Genomic DNA, 2,080 nt, shown 5'->3' with positions numbered 1-2,080 from the left:
ATATATATATATATATATATATATATTAGCCGGGTCCAAGGATTGATTGAGACCATGAGTTTGAGGCTGCAGTGAGCCATGATGGTGTCACTGTACTCCAGCCTGGGTGACAGAGGGAGACTCCATTTCTAAAATAAATAAACAAATAACTACTTAAAAAAAAAGTGGGATGGGGGCTTTAGGACAGGTTTAGCCATCATTCCTGGGAGAATAGTCCCACAATCACACGTGCTTTTAAACAAGTCTCAAAGATCACTTTCAAAAAGTAACTCAGTTGGGAATGATAGTTACACACACACACACACACACACACACACACACACACACACACACACAGGAACTCAAGGACAGGTGCAGCAGCACTTTGAGAGGCAGAGGTGGGAGGCTTGCTTGAGCCCAGGAGGTAGAGACCAGCCTAGGCAACACAGCAAGACCCCATCTCTATTTTTTAAAATAGAAAAACAAAAAGTAACTTGGTTCAATGTTATTTTACTGAGCTAATGAACATATCACAGCAAGTGCATAGGGAAACTTGCCTAATGTTATGCAAATGAGAACTTGGGTTTGGGGTAACAATTCCAGGCTCAGCACCCACCTTGGAATCAAGTGGTACATGTCACATAACATGGACCTAAGTGATATTGCAGAGCGCTGGAAAACCAGGCTGGGGGATTCCAAAAGTGGCCTTGGGACTTCAAAGACACTCAGGGCAAGTTTTAGCAAAATCTTTTGAAATGTGAACTGGGAGAAGCAATCATTTATAAATTAACATGCTGTTAATTATCTAGTACAGGATTTTGCATATGTATAAACATTAATAAATGAACATTATATATTCATATGACTTGTTATATATCAATATATAGTACATGAAGATGTGTATATTAATATAACAGTGATCAATGAACTATTACAATAACATATTGGACTATTTTACCATTATTTTTAACCTTTAATTTTCTTTTTTTTTTTTTTTTGAGATGGAGTTTCGATCTCATTGCCCAGGCTGGAGTGCAGTGGTACAATCTCAGCTCATGGCAACCTCCGCCTCCCGGGTTCAAGCAATTCTCCAGCCTCAGTCTCCTGAGTAGCTGGGACTACAGGCATGCACCACCACGCCCGGCTAATTTTTTTTTTTTCTTGTATTTTTAGTAGAGAGGGGGTTTGTCCATTTTGGTCAGGCTGGTCTCAAACTCCTGACCTCAGGAGATCTGCCCTCCTGGGCCTCCCAAAGTGCTGGGATTACAGGTGTGAGCCACTGTGCCCGGACCTTTCTTTTTTGAGACAGAGTTTCGCTCTTGTTGTCCAAGCTGGAGTGCAATGGCACAATCTCGGCTCACTGAAACCTCTGCCTCCCAGGTTCAGGTGATTCTCCTGCCTCTGTCTCCTGAGCAGCGGGGATTACAGGCGTGTGCCACCACGCCCAGCCGGATGTGAACCCAGCTCTGCAGTAGCCCAGGTTCTTCCCCTTCGATGCTGTCCCTGACTGTGCTGAGGAACTATGGGCAGGGTCTTTGGATCCCATAACCTTGTCACCTCTGGGAGGCTCTGCCAGCTACAGCCTGGACACCCAGGGCCTCCACTCCTTCTTCCCAACACTGGGTGGGGGGTCACCGCCCTGGCCCTTACCTGGGACAGCCATGTCTGGGCGTCCAGGATACTCAAGAGGCTGTGGGGCTGGTCTACCAGGAGGTCCAGGCAGGACTCCCTCGGAGGCTGAGGGACAGGCACCCAGGACAGCAACTCCCGCTGACACTCCTCCTGGGAACAGCCGGCATTTGGCTATTGCGCAGGAGCAGGGATGACCCTCCCTCCCATCTTTTTATTTTATTTTTAAATTTTATTTATTTATTTATTTATTTTGAGACGGAGTTTCACTCTTGTTACCCAGGCTGGAGTGCAATGGCGCGGTCTCGGCTCACCGCAACCTCCGCCTCCTGGGTTCAGGCAATTCTCCTGCCTCACTCAGCCTCCTGAGTAACTGGGATTACAGGCACGCGCCACCATGCCCAGCTAATTTTTTTGTATTTTTAGTAGAGACGGGGTTTCACCATGTTGACCAGGATGGTCTCGATCTCTT

The 2,080-nt window shown here is 46.5% G+C and overlaps 1 protein-coding gene across 1 annotated transcript in view; it reads right to left on the bottom strand.

Moving 5' to 3' along the window:
- The window catches only part of MYO15B (myosin XVB), a 38,172-nt gene that overhangs the window by 27,815 nt on the left and 8,277 nt on the right, over positions 1 to 2,080 (bottom strand). The window contains exon 13 of the mRNA XM_037741045.1: positions 1,630 to 1,761. Coding sequence (XP_037596973.1) covers positions 1,630 to 1,761 — 132 coding nt within the window. The remainder of the gene's footprint in view (positions 1 to 1,629; positions 1,762 to 2,080) is intronic.

The sequence above is a fragment of the Cebus imitator genome, unplaced genomic scaffold, assembly GCF_001604975.1.
Source record: "Cebus imitator isolate Cc_AM_T3 unplaced genomic scaffold, Cebus_imitator-1.0 Scaffold93, whole genome shotgun sequence".
In the NCBI taxonomy this organism is placed as follows: domain Eukaryota; kingdom Metazoa; phylum Chordata; class Mammalia; order Primates; family Cebidae; genus Cebus; species Cebus imitator.
The sequence above is the reverse complement of the archived record's forward strand: the minus strand, read 5'-3'. Positions and strand labels throughout refer to the sequence as shown.